The sequence below is a fragment of the Protopterus annectens genome, chromosome 3.part0, assembly GCF_019279795.1.
Source record: "Protopterus annectens isolate FY-2018-M chromosome 3.part0, PAN1.0, whole genome shotgun sequence".
Lineage (NCBI taxonomy): Eukaryota > Metazoa > Chordata > Ceratodontiformes > Protopteridae > Protopterus > Protopterus annectens.
The window spans coordinates 1,936,302,655-1,936,318,021 of record NC_056731.1 but is presented as its reverse complement, the minus strand read 5'-3'; the positions used below and the strand labels follow the sequence as shown (position 1 = coordinate 1,936,318,021).

At 40.1% G+C, this 15,367-nt stretch overlaps 1 protein-coding gene across 2 annotated transcripts in view; it reads left to right on the top strand.

The window, feature by feature from the left end:
• Window positions 1-4,235: 4,235 nt before the first annotated feature.
• The window catches only part of ELP6 (elongator acetyltransferase complex subunit 6), a 372,934-nt gene continuing 361,802 nt past the window's right edge, over window positions 4,236-15,367 (top strand). The window contains exons 1-2 of one of the 2 annotated variants that reach the window (XM_044066019.1): window positions 4,236-4,360; window positions 14,350-14,352. In XM_044066019.1, the coding sequence (XP_043921954.1) occupies window positions 4,301-4,360; window positions 14,350-14,352 (63 nt within the window). In that variant the 5' untranslated portion in view covers window positions 4,236-4,300. The remainder of the gene's footprint in view (window positions 4,361-14,349; window positions 14,353-15,367) is intronic. The other variant, XM_044066020.1, reaches the window with a different exon arrangement.

The window sequence follows — 15,367 nt, the reverse complement described above, 5'->3', positions numbered from 1 at the left end:
CCATCGAGCTACGCGCTCGAGAGACTTGAACCTCAACACTGAAATAAATAGGACATGCTGGAGGGACAGATTCATAACCCAGAGGCTCCCTTCACTCTGGAATAAAATCCCAGTCCAGGTTAGGCAGAGTCCCTCATTGACTCTCTTCAAGAGGAATCTTGATGAGTGGATGGGAGATCGTAGGTTTACCCCAGGTATCACTTCTGTGTCACTGTTAGACAGAGGCACAGTATACTAACCTCGAAAAAGGGCATAGCAAAATAAATTTAAAATGGGTGGCGAAAGCCAAACACATTCTGGCTAGGCTTATAAATGCCCTAGGGCAGATAGCCTAGTATAAACCTATGAACCTATGTATAGGTATATGATTAGTACTCACACATTTATGGACATGTATGTGTTTGTATATCTATATCTATATATATATAAAGAGAAAGGAAGATGTAAATATAGATACTTGTTTTTCAGAGTAAAGCACTGATCTCCACAGACCTTTTTTCAGACTCAGCATCAGGTTGAATGACTTGCTCAGAATCAAACAGTTAGACAAGGAAGTTGAGGGAATCAAACCTTGCACCACTGGACCACCAGAGACAGTTCATTAACAGCTTCTTAATCCTCTAAACTAATTGCTATACAATTAGATACATAAACAAAAAGACCCCACATAGGAACAAACTAGCAAGACACTGACAAAACAGAGTTATCATTTCTTAAGTAACAATTACACAACTTTCTTGAAGAATACATCATGAAAAATATCCAGACTACATCCTACAACCATAAAATGTTTCATTATAGTGGTACTGAAATGAACATTTGCACACATTTTTTTATGCTTTGAGGCCAAAAAGCCATAATCCACTACATGTATACATGTTTCATCTCAGCCGCACACACGTGCGCGCGCACACACACACACACACACACACAAAACCCTTTTTGTTATTCATATGTACAGCATAATAAGAACAAGTACTCTGCTTAACATACAAGGCCATGTCAAACCCAGAGCTGCTGGACATGCTACACTTAAAGAAATCCCAATCCCTCAGAGCCACACGCTCCAGGGATCTAAACCTTGTCATCACAATAAACAAAACATGCTGGAGGGATAGGTTCCTGACCCAGAGACTCCCCAGACTCTGGAATAGACTGCCCATACATGTCAAGCAGAGTGCCTCTTTGGCCCTCTTCAAAAGGAACCTTGATGATTGGATGGGAGAAAGGAAATTCACCCCGGGGATCACGTCAGTCGCCCTGCTAGACAGGGGTCCAGGAAAGTAAATAGTGTGGGAAGAAATAGCCAGGGAATTGTTATGGCTAGGCTTGTATACGCCCTAGGGCCGATAGCCTAGTACCAACCTATGAACCTATGAGAATTTACCAGTGGTTTTTTTCTTCAAACATTTTATTAGAATTTTTGGTACTTACGTATTATCTCAACCACGCTTTTGCATTAGCCCGTTATTTGTATTTTCACAAACACTCATTTTCGGCAGCATGTTATTTATATAACGGTAGTAAGTAATATTGTGTAAAATATAAAAGGATGCTTCCCCCATTAAAGTTCCTTTTAAAAACATTTTTACCTCTTAAAGGTACAGTCTAGGGTAGAGGTGGACACGAAGGCAGTCTAGAACCTTGTGTACAAAAGTCAGACTATGGGTCAAAGTTTTTCTTAGGTATTACACTAGCACAGACTTTGTTTAATGAGTGGTCAGATTTACTAAAGAGAAGCCCATTATATGCTGTATGGATTTTAATTTTGATCAGAGAACATAGAGTGTGGAGAAAAAGAAGGAGGCAATATCCTAATTAAGGTGGTTACAATAATATCTTGTTTGGATATTCATTTCATGACTTAACAGATTAATATTATGCTAAGAGGGATTTTGTTTGCATGATTATTCCACTGTTAGACTGCATACACTGTGGAGCATGGAAGGAATAAATAATATAAATAAGGTGCTGGCCAGAAAGCGTGGTTGCAATAATACGTAAGTACCGTTTTTTTTTTTTAAAGCAAACATAAGAAATAATAAAGTTTCATTAAAAAGGAAATAATTAACATAGTGAAAAGAAAAAAATGAACATAAATCAATTCTTTAACTATTATAAGCAACATATAAAACAACTAATTAAGACAACTATTTGCAAAGGTGTCTGCTAACTCATAAATAATATAAACAGTATACAATGTCAATTATTCCTAGGAAAACAATCATTTTTTGTTTAAGAGTTCACTTAGTCCTTCCCATGCATTGTATGAGGAAGTGATTCTTGTGGATCTTGACCTTATTGTAATAATCTCTAGATGACTTACTTTAGAGGCGACTTACCAGTGTTCTTAAACAGATTAAAATAAGTATGACATTAGTTACGTCAGGGTGGATCTAAAAGCAAAAAAAGGGGGCCCCACACCATCCTGTCCCAGAGACTTCCCATACTCTGGAATAAACTACCTATCTATATCAAAGCTCCTCATTAGCACTCTTCAAGAAAAATCTTAATGATTGGATGGGAAATAGGAAATTCACCCCGGGGATCACCTCTGTGGCTCTGCTCGACAGTGGCACAGGAAAATAATTTTCTTGGGTGGCAAAAGCCAGGGTACCTTTTTAGCTGGGCTTGTATAGGCCCCAGGGCCGATAGCCTAGTACCTACCTATGAACCTATGAAATACATAAAGGACCAAACCAGAAAGTTCCCGGCAAAACAGAATACTATCTGACCATATGTAAAATAAAAAGTTACAAGCCAACCTTCCCCACAGTAGACATGCAAATTACCCCTGAATGGCAAACGTGCTCCACAGTATGGACTTTGTATCTACAAGGTAATACAACCCTTTATCATTGTGTTCAAGCCAACAAGCCAGACTTCATTAATTGCAGACATGTTTAACCCTATTTGGCTGAAATACGGGTCTATGACTATTGCACGAAGCTGCAATAGTCGAACCCAACATCACCGAACACATTTTAACAAAAGTGTTTTTATCGAAAAAGCACTTTCTTTACAATGTGTCAGAAAAAAGTGTTTATGCAGGGGGGGCTATGCCTGCCACACCCCTCCTACTTTAATATTCTCACTTCAAGGCCGCACTACAGTGGGTGAAAAAGGAATCTTCCCTTATCCGCATAAATACTGCTTCGGTGAACAGCATTTTCGCGTAAGTATGTTCGGCCATGAACGATTCTAGAAAAAGTGCTTCGGGGATTAGTACGGAACCCACACTATTTACACTTTTGTTGAGTAACCTATACGTTGTAGGGTTACCACCTATCCCACTTTGCGAGGGACAGTCCCTCTTTGGGAAATTATGTCCTACAAAAAAAATTGAAAAAATGGCAAATGTCCTGAGATTTTAGGGCAAAAATATTTTCTATATTTTATGTAATAGTTGCATAAAACAGTCTATATCTGAAACACCTAAAAGTTATAACAAAATAAGCAACTAAAATACTACAAGAATTAGCTTTTATTTAGGCAAACAAGTGAAGTACTGTCCTTTGTACTGGCTGTGGGTATATTTTGCCCTGCAAAATCTGATGTTTGTACCCAAAATGTCCCACTTTGGGCATTTGAAAAGGTGGTAACCCTAATACGTTGACTTTCCAATAGGGGTACCAACTGACCACTCCTTCTTTGCGAGGGCCAGTCCTTCTTTGGACAGTTATGTCCTGCAAGAAAAATTGAAAAATGGCAATTGTCCTGAGACTTTAAAAATATTTTGTCACTTTTCTTTATTAGTTGCATAAAATAGTTATTTTGTGTCTGAAACACCCAAATGTTATATGAAATAGTGTAAGCAACTAAAATGCTACAAGAATAAGCTTTTATTTTGGCAAAAAAGTAAAGTTCTATCATTTGCACTAGCCATGAATATGTTTTGCGCTGCAGAATCTCGTCTATTTACAGAAAATGTCCTACTTTGGGTATTTTGAAAGGTGGCAACCCTACTTTCCAAAAATGCGCAGCGAAAAGTCAACCAAGGGAATGTCAGCATGCTATCTTCCGTGCGCCGAGAAATAACCTTGGTGCATACAACCTTTATAGTAAAATAATTTTACTGTAATTAACAGACCTAAACATCAATGTTCCTAATGTCAAACACAAGACTTTATCAACCCAACAACCTACACGTGAGTATAATTACACTGCGCAATAACCCCCAACCCCAGCTACCTTTGCAGATGTTAACTTCGAAAACGTAAAAACGCAAAAATCACGTGACACGAGCACGTCAACTAGCCCTTTCTGTATACCGGAAATAACTGCTGACTGGTTTTGAAAAATGTTCGTTGAGTTGAGCAATATTTTAAGCAGAGGTACCGGTGCTACCGAGCAGCAGCAGGTAGGAAGGCAATTTGGAGATGAGAGTGAATGTGTTATTGTTCCGGGTGACTATGCCTGCTTTCTCCCTTAAGAGGGCGCTAAGAATAACTTGGAACATGTACTGAGGAAACAGTTTATTGAGAAGGGACAAAAGTTGTAGAATAATTGAGGGGACAAACTGTGGAAGCAAATGGAACATTTTATTTTTATATTTTTTGGGGCAGTGACCTTATTCAGGTGTGTCCGTACACGTATATGAGGTTGTGAGCGCTTGTGTTTGATGTGGTGACTTGAGTCCGACTCTGCATTTCTCACTTACAGAAGAGAGTGATGGCTACCTTCTGCGTAGCATTATTTTCGTGTATGTTTCTATAAGTTGAAATGTTTAGTCTGCAGTTATCTGAACTTTTCTGAAGCCACACTGATATTATTACAGGGCTGTTTAACAGATACGTTATTTAAATGTGGAATAAAATTTACAGTAAAAGACATTACCCCACCGCGATTTTCGCGCAGGAATTGACTGTGCAAGCCCGTGTGAGGTTGCATGCAAAATATGGCTGAGTGACAAGCCATGCAGATTATCCAGCCACCTGTTGAATGTTCATTCTGATCTGTGGCCGTTTGTTGCCGCTCTTAAAGTACGGCCATGCCAACATAGTCAATTTGTGTATTGCGTGACCTTTAAAAGAGGTGCAAGGACAGGTTCAAATATTAGCGGGTCAGAAGGGCAGTATGTAGGCAGTACTTTACTCCCCCACCTAATTTTGTGCTTTAAATTGCTTTTGCGGGGCGGGCGGCAAAGCCATTTGCACCCCCACACACACCTTTCTTATGAAAAGAACACAAACTATGTGGTTTTCTGGTAAATTACTGAACATGGAAGTCAGTAAATAATGACACATTTTAGTTTCAGACTTTACATTCTTCTGAAATGCACGCTAACATAAAACCAGTCATGCTAGCAAGTGTCTAAGTTTATAAAAGCAGTACTTAAATTATCTCCCTCCCTATATTTGGGAGTTTGCCCCCCATTTTATTAGGCTTTGTTCAGATTTTGTGCATTAACACATTGAGAGGTTATGTGGCACTGTTAACTGCAACCGTACGTTAAACGTTACGGTTCTAGGTTTGTACATGTCGTAGCTTAGTTACCGCAATCCACTGTCTCCCGAAAAGCAAACATTACAAAAAAAAATCACATTTTGAAAAATACATACGTTACTACTTCAATTAATACGTTACTAATTCACACATGACGGTAGCCAGTGCATTTGTAAACACTACATTTGCACAGCTCGCTCAGCAATAAGGCGAGACGTGCCGATCTGGCAGCGAAACCGTGTGGTAGGGGTTTAACGGAAAAGTACCAAAACAAGAACATCTAGCAGACAAACATATTGTGCATGCAAATGGTAAAATAAACATAAATCTTAGTGAAGTTGTCCTAAGTAGTCAGCTGCTACCATCTGAGACCAATTTAGGAAGGAAGGCTAAACATTTATGAATTTTACACATAACGTGCATTCTGTGTAAGAAATAGTTTTTCTTACACAAATGTATACATCCTGCGATGGAAACTTGATCACTCTTGTATTGCATTGTATATGTTGCTGTATTTATATATGTATGTATGTGTATATGTATTATATATATATATATATATATGTTAATGCATAATGTTATATAATCCTGTGTTACTAATGGCTGAGGTCATGGCTAAAGAGTCATTTGACCAGTCCACCCATGCGGTTAACAGGTGTGAAATAAATAAGTACATTTTACCATTTGCCCCCTTTTTTTACACTTGGCGCTAAGGGATAGAAACTACCTACATTTTTTTCCAGATTTCTTTATGCATGGTTTATTTTTGATGTGGCTTTTATGATATGAAGAGTTGTTGTTTTAAGTTGTGTATAAATGATCAGAGTTAAAAATCTTATAGGTTCATAGGTTAGTACTAAGCTAACTGCTCTTGCGAGCCATTTTAAGCTTAGCCCAATTATCCCTTGTGAGACTTAAACCCTGCACCTTGTGTTTGTAAGGCAAACACCTTAACCGTTAGGCCACCCTCCCAACCCCATCCTGTTTTCAGGGTTATGGCATCTAGTAGTGTATACTGCATCAGTGAGAGATGGAGAGCACAGAAAGGACTAGACTGTGGAAGTAGACACTGAGAATGACTTAGCAAACTTAATGAATTCATAGGTAGGTACTAGGCTATTGACCCTAGGGCCTATACAAGCCTAGCCAAAAAGGTACTCTGGCTTTCGCCACACAAGAAAATTATTTTCCTGTGCCCCTGTCGAGCAGAACCACAGAAGTGATCCCCTGGGTGAATTTCCTATTACCCATCCAATTATCAAGATTTTTCTTTAAGAGTGCTATTGAGGAGCTCTGTTTGACATAGGTAGTCTGTTCCAGAGTATGGGAAGTCTCTGGGACAGGAATCAATCCCTCCAGCATGTTCTGTTTATTGTGGTGACAAGGTTTAGGTCCCTAGAGTGTGTAGCTCGGAGGGATTGGGATTTCTTTAAGTGGAGCATGTCCTACAGCCCTGGGTTTGACATACCTTTGTATGTTAGGCAGAGATCGCCTCTGAGTAGGCGATATGCGACTGAGTAAAGCTGGAGTTTTTTGAGAAGGTCTGCATAAGGCATCTGTTTGAGGCCAGTAATCCTGTTTGTCGGGAATTTTTGCAGCCTTTCCAGTTGTAGATGTCTTGTGAGGTACATACCAAAAGGGGCGTTGTACTCTATAATGGGTCTAATGAGTGATGAGTAGAGGGGAACAATGACCTCTTTTTTTTTTTCTGGATGAGAAACCTTTTGGGATGAGGTGTGCCACGTAGAAGGATTTCCTGACCACTGTGGCGATGTGATTATCAAAGGAGAGACTACTGTCCACCTGTGTCCCAACGTCTCTTATCACACTTTCAGTGCTGTAGACTACCCCCTATGTGGTAGTTCATGGGTACAGAGTTTTTACCAAAAGGGATGACAATGCACTTTTTGGCATTGAGCTTGAGACCATGTCTTTGACACCAGGCATCTGTCTCAGTGAGGCCCTTTTGTAGGATGTCCACATTGTTGGGAGTTTCGATTATGGCTCCTAGTTTGCAGTCATCTGCGAATTTAGTGCGTTAGCCTGTACTTCAGAGAAGTAGATACCAAACAGGAGAGGACCCAGGACTGAACCCTGTGGTACTCCACTTGTCACTGGTCTGAAGTCTGATTTGGAGTCTGCTACTTTCACAGTGTGGGTTCTGTCAGTAAGCCAGTTGGCAACCCATCTTGTGACATGGGGATTTATACCTAGTTTAGTGAGTTTTATCTATAATTCCAGAGTGGGGGTTGGTGTTGAACGCCTTGGCGAGATCTAGATAGGCTGTGTGAACCACCTTACCCTCATCTGTGGCTTTGGTGACTACTTCAAAGAAGTCTATCAGGTTTAGGAGACATGATCTGCCTTTTACAAACCCGAACTGTCAGAGTTTGGAGATCTCCAATGTCTTTGTTTATGAGTTCCATGATGATGCGTTCCATGGCCTTGCAGACCAGGCTCGTCAGGCTAATGGGGCGGTAGTTCCTGGGGTCTGTTGTGGCCCCCCCCCTCTGTGGAGTGGAATAACTGTCGTGGTGCACCATTCAGTGGGCACAAAGCCTGAGGTGAGGCTATGATTGAACATGGTACTTCGGTGGGGTGCCAGTTCATTCTGTAGTTCATGTAGAAGGCAGCCTGGGATGTTGTCAGGTCCCATGGATGCTGTGTTCTTGGCTTTGGAGAGTGAGGTTTTTACCTGTGCAGCCGTGATTACAGGAACTTTGCATTCTTCCGGTATAAAGATGGGCCCTTTAGGGGGTGGGGGGATTAAAGTTAGCACTGAACCTATCTGCCAGGATGTTGGCAATATCAGTTGGTTCTGTATATTTAAGGTCATTGTGCTGTAACTCAGAGCAGATCTTTGTGTTGCCATTGAGATTCTTGATATAGCTGTAGAATGCTTTGTGGTTGTCTCTAGAATAAGTGGCAATTTTGTTTTCATAACTAGGTTTGGAGGACTTTATGAGGAATCTCAGCTTCTTACTGAGGTTGACCAGGGAGTTCCTCCAATCGTGGGATTTTACTCTTTTGCAACAGTTTTTCTTTTGTTGTAGAGTTTGTTTATGGCAGAAGACCACCAGATTGGCTTCCCTTTTTTGGAGGATAGCATCTTGGTTCTGTTAGGGATAGCATGATCCATGCACTCATGTAAGTGCTTATAAAGTGCATTTGTGTAGGATTCAGCAGTCGTACCTCTGTTGTCCATCTGCATGGGTGTCGTGAAGTTTGCCACTTGTGTCTTAAGCGTGAAGTTGACTTTGGAGAATTTTTTTACGGTTGTTTTCCTAATGGGGGGTGGGAGCCGGATGTGGATGTCTAGGGTGATTAGCTTGTGGTTGGATCTGACCAATGAGGAGCTGACCTCTGGTGCAGAACACCGGTCACCCATATCGGTGATGACCAGGTCTAAGATATTGCTGCTCCTGCTGGGGGTGTGGATAAGTTTATCCAAGGCGTTGGAATTGATTTCCAGAAAACGTTGAGCAAAAGAGTTGGTACATGAGTAGTTTTCCCAGTTAATGGTAGGTAGTTGAAATCGCCCATTATTAGAGTGTTGGGTTGTACCTTAATATTTTTCAGTGTATCAAGAAAAGAGTGGGAATCCTGGGGCATGGTGGGGGGTCTGTAGCAAGCTACAATCTGGATTGCAGTTTTGCCCAGAGTTAGTTGAACTTGAATAATCTCAGATGCATTATGCTGAGCAACTAGCTTGGAGGTGTGGATATCCTTAATGAATATGGACACACCTCCACCTTTAGTGTTTCGGTCCGGGTTTGGTGGCTGAAAGGTGTGGTATGAATTATAGCCTGGTAATGCAGGGGTGCTCTCTGGAGCTTTGAACCAGGTCTCTGTCACTGCACAGATGTCAGTGTTCTCCATTTTAAGGAGTGCCTCGAATGAGTGCATTTTGAGTTTTAGACTTCTAGCATAGAGTAGCATTACCCTCAGATTTTGCTTGCTTGTACCTGTTACGGTGGTGAATTTGTCATTTGAACATTGTCTAAAAAAGGCACTATATGGGTGGCAAGAGCCTTTGCCAGTATCCGGAATCCCAAGGGCGACAGGTGCAGGCCATCTCTGGGAAAGCAGTGTGGTCTGTCAATCATGTCATCCCAGGCAGACAGATACTGGATTCCCTTAGAATGACACCAGAAGCTTAGCCAATTGAAGTCAATCATTTTGTCCTTTTACTGTGGTATCATTCTGGGTGATGGCAGGATGCTACTCAGGGCTAGGGTCATACCTGCCTGGGCTACTAGATGGGAGAGCTCCTCCATGTCTCTCTTCATGTAGTCCAGGGAGGTACATCTCAGGTCATTCACACTAACATGGACAATGACAGTCATATTTGTACTTGTGGAGTGACCTGAGTGCGTACGTTATGTGGTGGATCCTGGCACCCGACAGGCAGCTGACAGTAACTTTTTCCTTGTTTAGCCTGGTGAGTGGAACATCTGTGTGCCTGACTATAGAGTCACCTATGACTAGAGTGTTGGGTACGTTATGCCTTATGGGCTGTAGTTGAGTGGCACACTGAGTATGTAGGCTATGTGTCATTTGGGTTGTGCTGGGGGGGGTGGAGGGTGCTTGCATTTCTGCTTTGGAGGTCTCTGGGCAGATTTGTACTGAGAGCCTCTGCAAATGTGTGTGTTTTGGTGATGTAGGTTTTGAGGGACTATGTGATGTGTGGTGCGGTGCAAGTGTTTACCTTCGCCTCTTGACTGTCTAGGCCAGTCTTTGGTAAAGAGAGCTTTGCTTCCAGTTTAGCTATATAAGTGCATCTCTCACAGATCGTAGTGTTGGGTGGTAGGAGGAGAGGGTTGTCTGCGTTCATGAGGCAATTGCTGCATTGTCCCAAGATGCCCAGATTCATCAGGTAGACAGGAGAAAACATTGGGAGCTGACTTTAGACATGCCTGAATAGGTACTTATTTATTAAGTAGTAAAAACTGTTTTCCTCTAGACAAGTGAGGAAAGTTGTGCTGTAGTAATTTGTAACTTTAGTGCTTACAATGAGCTGAGCTCAAAGAAACAGATTTGAGTGCTAAAACTAAAAAGCTGGCTAGTTGCAAGGGAAATTTTGAAGAACAGACTTTATGGCGGCAGGAATAGTTTAACCCCAGTTAAGTGTGGGGGGGGTGGCTTAGGAGCTCACAAACAGTACTGGACACAGCAAATTCTTATCTGGACAAGACCTGCCACAGAAAAGGGGGGGAAGCAAGCTTAGATTTTTTTTCCCAGTAAAAGTGGAAATGGAGAAAGCTGGAACAGAAGTTCATTCAACTTTAAGAATATGAGTGGGTCGGCCTTCACAAATGTTTTCTATTAGATTGAGTGAACTAATGACACTAGACTGGGAGGAGTGTCACAGATCAAATATACAGTATGGGCGGGCAACTGCAAAGCCACCAAGTATAAGAACACACAACACTAGGGAGGGTGGGTGGCAAAAATTACATTTCCTAGCTGTAGCCACTATATGAAAGTTTTAAACAGATCAAGGAGCAGACTCTAGAGAATGCTTTAACTGTAAACAGACAATTATCAAAAATGCACAGAAAAGCTCGGATAGAGCACTCACAAACTGAAAATACATTTCTCAGTATGAAAAAGCAGTTTACAGTTAAGTAATTCAGTAAACATGCAATTAGCAATGAAAAATACAGTTAAAACTGTATTACATAAATGCAGTGAAACAATAAAAGCTTTAAGCGGTGCAAAATGTAGTAGATCAACTGTATAGCACAATTGTAAGCATTTCAGAAGTACAGTTCAGTGAAATAAGTGTAAGAAAGAACTTATCCTGCTCTTGGAATCTTAAGGAATTTCCACTTATGCAATGCAATCCAGATCCTGAGCAATACAAGCACAACCTTTATAAGACACTGGGTTTATATAGCGGTAAGAATGGAAGAGTTGGAAGATCAAATTACTACTCAGCCCCTGCTATTATCCAATCACTCGTACTACAGAAGGTCAGGAGGCCTTGTTACTCTCAATAATAATGAAGACAATCGGCAGAAAATGGCTGCCAGAAACACAGGAAACTCAAACAAAACTACCAGCCTAGACAACAGGCCTCTATCAAGATTATGCCACCTGAGCAGAACACAGAAACCTCACTTTAAAAGCATAGAAAGAACACCCACAAAGAGAAAATACAAGTCTCTGTATGAAAAAGCAGTTTACAGTTTAGTAATTAAATAAAAATGCAATTATAGTAATGCACACTATTACAGTTCCTAGTTGTAGCCACTAAATGAAAGTTTTAAACAGATCAAGGAACAGAATCTAGAGAATGCTTTTGACTGTAAACAGGCAATTATCAAAAATGCACAGAAAAGCTCGGATAGAGCACTCACAAACAGAAAATACAACTCTCAGTATGAAAAAGCAGTTTACAGTTAAGTAGTTCAGTAAACATGCAATTAGCAATGAAAAATACAGTTAAAACAGTACATAAATGCAGTGAAACAATAAAGAAAGCTTTATAACAGTGCAAAATGTAGTAGATCAACTGTATAGCACAATTATAAGCGTTTCAGAGGTGAAGTTCAGTGAAGTGTAAGAAATAACTTATCCTGCTCTTAGAATCTTAAGGAATTTCCACTTATGCAATGCAATCCAGAGCCTGAGCAATAGAATTGACAATGAACTGACGGGTATCAAGTCAGTCAGGTATCGAATCAGTCCGAAGTGATGCTTTTCCACTTATGCAATGCAGTCCAGAGCCTGAGCAATAGAATTGACAATGAACTGACGGGTATCAAGTCAGTCAGGTATCGAATCAGTCAGAAGTGATGCATGTGAAAGCAGAGGAGAGCTACAACTGTAATGTGCATAAGATTGACAAAGGTAAACAACGGACACTGGAAGCAATGTTATTGGTGTTGGGGTGAATGAATGGCCTGTGAGGTTACTGGGTCCCATATCTAGACCTGAGGTAGGAGAGAGCAAAAGGAAGAGTTTCAGTAAACCAAAATTAATCTGACGGCCTGAGAGAAGAAAGTTAGATAAAAGATAGCCAGAGGCGTAGATTTACTGAAGACAGTGACAGCAGCAGGGCAGAATACAGAAAACATGTTCCAAGAAGCTCTGAGTACAGTACTTGGAGTAAATGTTGAGACAGCAGAAAAGAATATTACATTGTTTCTTTCTTTCAAGACTTCACAGTTCTTGTCTTTATGGGAAGATTTCGGAAAGTTCCTATGTTAAATTAATACTTAAAGGCCACTTTGTAAAGTAAAGACAACATACGTAACTAAATAAGACAGAACCGACAGTTGATATACAAATACAATGTTGTTGGCTGTTGGATTTGTTAACCGGGGAAGTCCGACTGGACACGGGTCCATTTTCAGCGGAGGGCCGGGGAGAAAAGCTCCTCATGACAATAAGAAAACAAATGAGTATACAAGTATACATACAATAATATAAACAAGCATACATAAGCAAAGAGCCACAATTTCTAGGTAATTTCTATACTAAATGATGCATATTTGAACAAAAATGAGTTACATGTTTTTTTTTTTTTTGCACTAAAAGACTGTTATTAGTTCAGTTTAGAACATAACATTGGTTGAACAGGTCGACCAGTACTAAGGACTTCTTACTGGATAAACAAGTATACAATGAGAAACCGGGATCAAATAGTTGGACCCTAGCAGAGTCCTAGCAACAGTGCAGTGGTGTAGGTTAATCTGGGGAGTAGCAAGATTTGAAGTCAAAGATGTGAAATATGTACAATGATGTTAGGAAGCTGTAAGGGATATTGGAGGTTTAAAGCAGATGTGACTGTGGAAGTAAAGAAAAAAAGGGTATAATTTAGTATTCTTGACTACGGAGGTATTGTCCTGAATTTTGGGGGCTCATTTTTCGCAACCATGTTTGGACCTCTAGATGCAGAATATGTAGCCAATACAAGCATGCTATGGAAAACACACTGATAAAATTAATGCATTTTATGTGGAGAAGAAGGTCGTGTATGTATAATGTAAATGGAGAAAGGAGGCAAGAAGTTCTGAAATAAATTCTAGAAATAATTCAAATTAAGTGCTGGAAATTGGCATGAGGTATGAAGAAAAGGAGAAAAAAGTACAGGAGGAAAAGGAATAGGGGGTATGAAAACAAGAGAAGAGGTAAAGGAATCGGGTGAAGTTATGACTAAGGAAGATGATACTTCATGTATTGGCACTCGGATATTTGGTGCAGTTTTTTTTTTTTTACTGGAAGATCTAGAGGGAATGTTGTTACCAGTGCATTATTGGAATATGTAGCCCTAGGGAAAAGACGGAGATTCTTCAGGTTTAGAGCAAGAAGAGACTACAAGGAAGAAAATTAGATTGTTGAAGAAAGTGATAAAGAAACATTGAAAAATGTATTTAGAAAACGATGGGACTATTCTAAAGAAAATATAATAGATATTAAAAGTGTGAATTTCACTGAGAGTAATAAAAAATATGGTAGATTTTTGAGAATAAATGGAAGCTACATTTTGGGGTAGTCGGTGTGTAAACTCAAGCGAGATTTGCAGATGTGTACTGCAGTTTTGTAGGGCTGGTTGTTGTGTCTTTCGGCTTTTCCCGGTTAGGGGTCGCCACAGCGGAACTCCGGTCCGCTAATGATTGGCAGTAGATTTTTACGTGCCGAGTTGTCGGCCCTGACACACAACCTTCAACGAAGGTACGCCCATTCATGCACATCTCCACACAGAAGACGCTCTAGCTGAGAATCGAACAGGACAACGTTTTACTGTGAGGCAACAATGCTACTGCAGCACCACCACCGCAGTGGTTTAAAAACAACATACCAGAGACTTACACAGTTCACAAAATATCCTTTTATTTACTCCATGGAAATATATGCAAGCAGTACTACATATCTTCAAGAGCAAAGGTGCAAGAGCAGGTATGCAAACGATAGCCAGCACCAGTATCTGAAATAAATGTTTGAATTGCTGTACATATTGTAAGAAAGGCAGACTTTTATGGCAGTCCTAAAATAAGACAATGCTAATGGACTTGAAACACTGATGATGTGCATAGTGGAATTTTGCTGAGTGACATTATCACCAAACAATGTACGGTGCACATACAACTGTTTAAATAGATAAACATGCATTGTGGCCTATGTCAGTAGGTCTACATAGCACAGCAGGACAATTCAACACAATGCTCAAGATCGAATGGTATATGTAACTGTCAAATTTCTTAATGTTTGACGTTTAAATGATCCGGGATGTATTGCTGTATTTTAGTCTTTGGTGCTGTGCTTGTACTGTGAATATCTGTCATTTGTGCTTAGGAAGGTGCAAGATTTCAAAAATAAACAAAGGAAGTAGGTCTTCTAGTAGCTCAAGATACAGGATTTGTTTTTTGAATATTGGTTGGCTAAATCAGTCTGTGTTCTGGAGGGGAAGCTTTAATGGCTTATAGACCTCCTTTTGTATTTTTTACCATATGAAATAAGGCCTTTCTCGTTTATGGTCTGTCAGGTTTTAATGATTTTTGTTCTTTGTTTACCATATGTACATGCAAAAATGTTGACTAGAAGATTATCTAGGATATATAGAACTCATCCCTGTCTGTCCCTTTATCTGTCCTGAGCATCTTTGAATCCACCCATCAACATGCAGTCTTCTGCTGTCTGTGGCTATATGGGGTCTTGGCCCCTTCCTTGGAAGATTGTTTCTAATGTTGATAAATGAATACATGAATGCTCATTTATAGTGTTTGGATGGGTGCATCATAAATTCTGCTACACCACAAGTGTAGTCCTTAAAAATCATATTTTAGTATATTGTTATTCCAGAAATGCTAGTGTCTGATAATAGATGAGGTCTTATGGAACTGGCAAATGTTATAAAAAGAAATGGAATTCTTTCTATCTGTACCACACTATTCCATACTTAGCGAAATGGGAA